The 1,634-nt window shown below is 38.2% G+C and overlaps 1 protein-coding gene across 1 annotated transcript in view; it reads left to right on the top strand.

The window, feature by feature from the left end:
• Positions 1 to 1,634, top strand: part of LOC119586566 — a gene marked incomplete in the record, with an annotated part of 19,026 nt that overhangs the window by 2,699 nt on the left and 14,693 nt on the right. Inside the window, 1 exon segment of the mRNA XM_037935320.1 lies at positions 51 to 154. Within this exon segment, the coding sequence (XP_037791248.1) occupies positions 51 to 154 (104 nt within the window).

The following is a 1,634-nucleotide window of genomic DNA, read 5'->3' as shown; positions in this document are numbered from 1 at the left end:
AAAAACGGAAAATTTTGGATGTCGCGGGTCCAGCTTCTTTGAATCGCCAGTCTTGTCTCGAGGCGTCCAGCGTCACATCTGCTTGGCTTGCCTCTTGCCGGTGCGTGTCAAACGAACCTCGGCGTCTGCTGGTCTCTGTGTCCTCGTGTCCAAAGTAGGTATACAGTTCGGCAGACATCTGCTCTGTAATTTTTCCCTTGAATTCCTCAATCGCGAGTTCCATTTTGGTATTTATTTGTGTTCGACGATCCAGGTTGTTTGAATAATCAGCATGACATCATAAGGTTTTTAGTATGTGTATGTCTGTTTACATAGCCAATGAAAATGCTTGTATTTCGCCTGCATGTCTGCGTCGCTCACGTAGATCAGTGACTCTATGTGAGGATACTAGCGTACAAATTTGTGTTCTCGTTGATCAGTGATGGTTCTAGTAATAACAATATTATATTTCTCTTTAACTATTGCCTCAATGTTGATTTGCCATTGCAGATAACCTTCTGCATCCGTTACATGTTTTTCTTTTCTTCGTTTCGTCCTGAGCGTTTCCCTGAGCTAGCATTACTCGAATGTCTCTCAGTGTTTGCTGTGTCTATTTTCATGTCCTTACTCGTCAAGTATTTTTGTCGGAATATTCAGATTCTCAGAAGCTCGCCTCATCCGCCTTACAGGCACACAAACAAGCAGAAGTTAGTCTATGTGATCCTTAAATATATAGAGCTGAAACCGTGATCGTGGTTTAGATAACGATGTTTTTTATGACATTTAGATACTGAATAATTATATATGATTACTTGTGCAAAAAAAAAGTTCATCATCCTAAGTTCTTAATGTATAAAAACACGCTGCATTAGAATCTGACGTCTTTCTGTTTAGAAAGAAATCGAGAGAGAGAAGGAAAAATGTTTCTTTGTAAGCTCTTTGGTGGAATTTCCGTTTATCATAATTAAGTACATTTATGGTGTGAAAGCGGATAACCAAAAAATTACACTGGCTGATAAACTGTCTTGTATCGTCAAACGGATATTGTAAAATAAAATACTTATTTATTAAATAATTCTAATGTATTAGTTGCGCTTTTGATATCGCGCAAAACGCTTTTATATGAGATATTGTAGATTGTAGCTCATAGGTCAACTGAGGTCACGACCGCCAAAGGAAGCAATGTATGATGTTCTCAAGCAGCGGTCATGCCGTCCCTGTGACGTCACAACTAACAAACTCGGCAGTCGTTATCACAAGCAGGATTCGCTTATCTCTGTAATACGCCCAAACTTTTTTTCTCCTTTTTTTCCTAACTCAAGGCTCATGTCATTATTATTTCCATAAAATATTTATATATTCTTTTTATTCACTAACAGCCTAATGTTAATGAACAGAAAATAGACTAATGATAACCCTTGAAAATAGCTCACCTGAATCTATTAAAGGAACCGTCGTATAGGTTTTTCCAAGTGAATTAAAAAGCAAGGCGCGTAGACCGTCAGGTGTGCTGACGTCACTTGCTTCATTATATAATGTGATTCACTCTGTGCAAAGAATCCGTATCTTTAAGTCTTGCTCGTCCGTTTCCTATGATGGAACGATTATTTTTTTTTGGGTTTGATATCTTATATTCATGGTCCTTCTTGCTGACG

Source organism: Penaeus monodon, chromosome 21, assembly GCF_015228065.2.
Source record: "Penaeus monodon isolate SGIC_2016 chromosome 21, NSTDA_Pmon_1, whole genome shotgun sequence".
Taxonomy (NCBI): Eukaryota; Metazoa; Arthropoda; class Malacostraca; order Decapoda; family Penaeidae; genus Penaeus; species Penaeus monodon.
The sequence above is the reverse complement of the archived record's forward strand: the minus strand, read 5'-3'. Positions and strand labels throughout refer to the sequence as shown.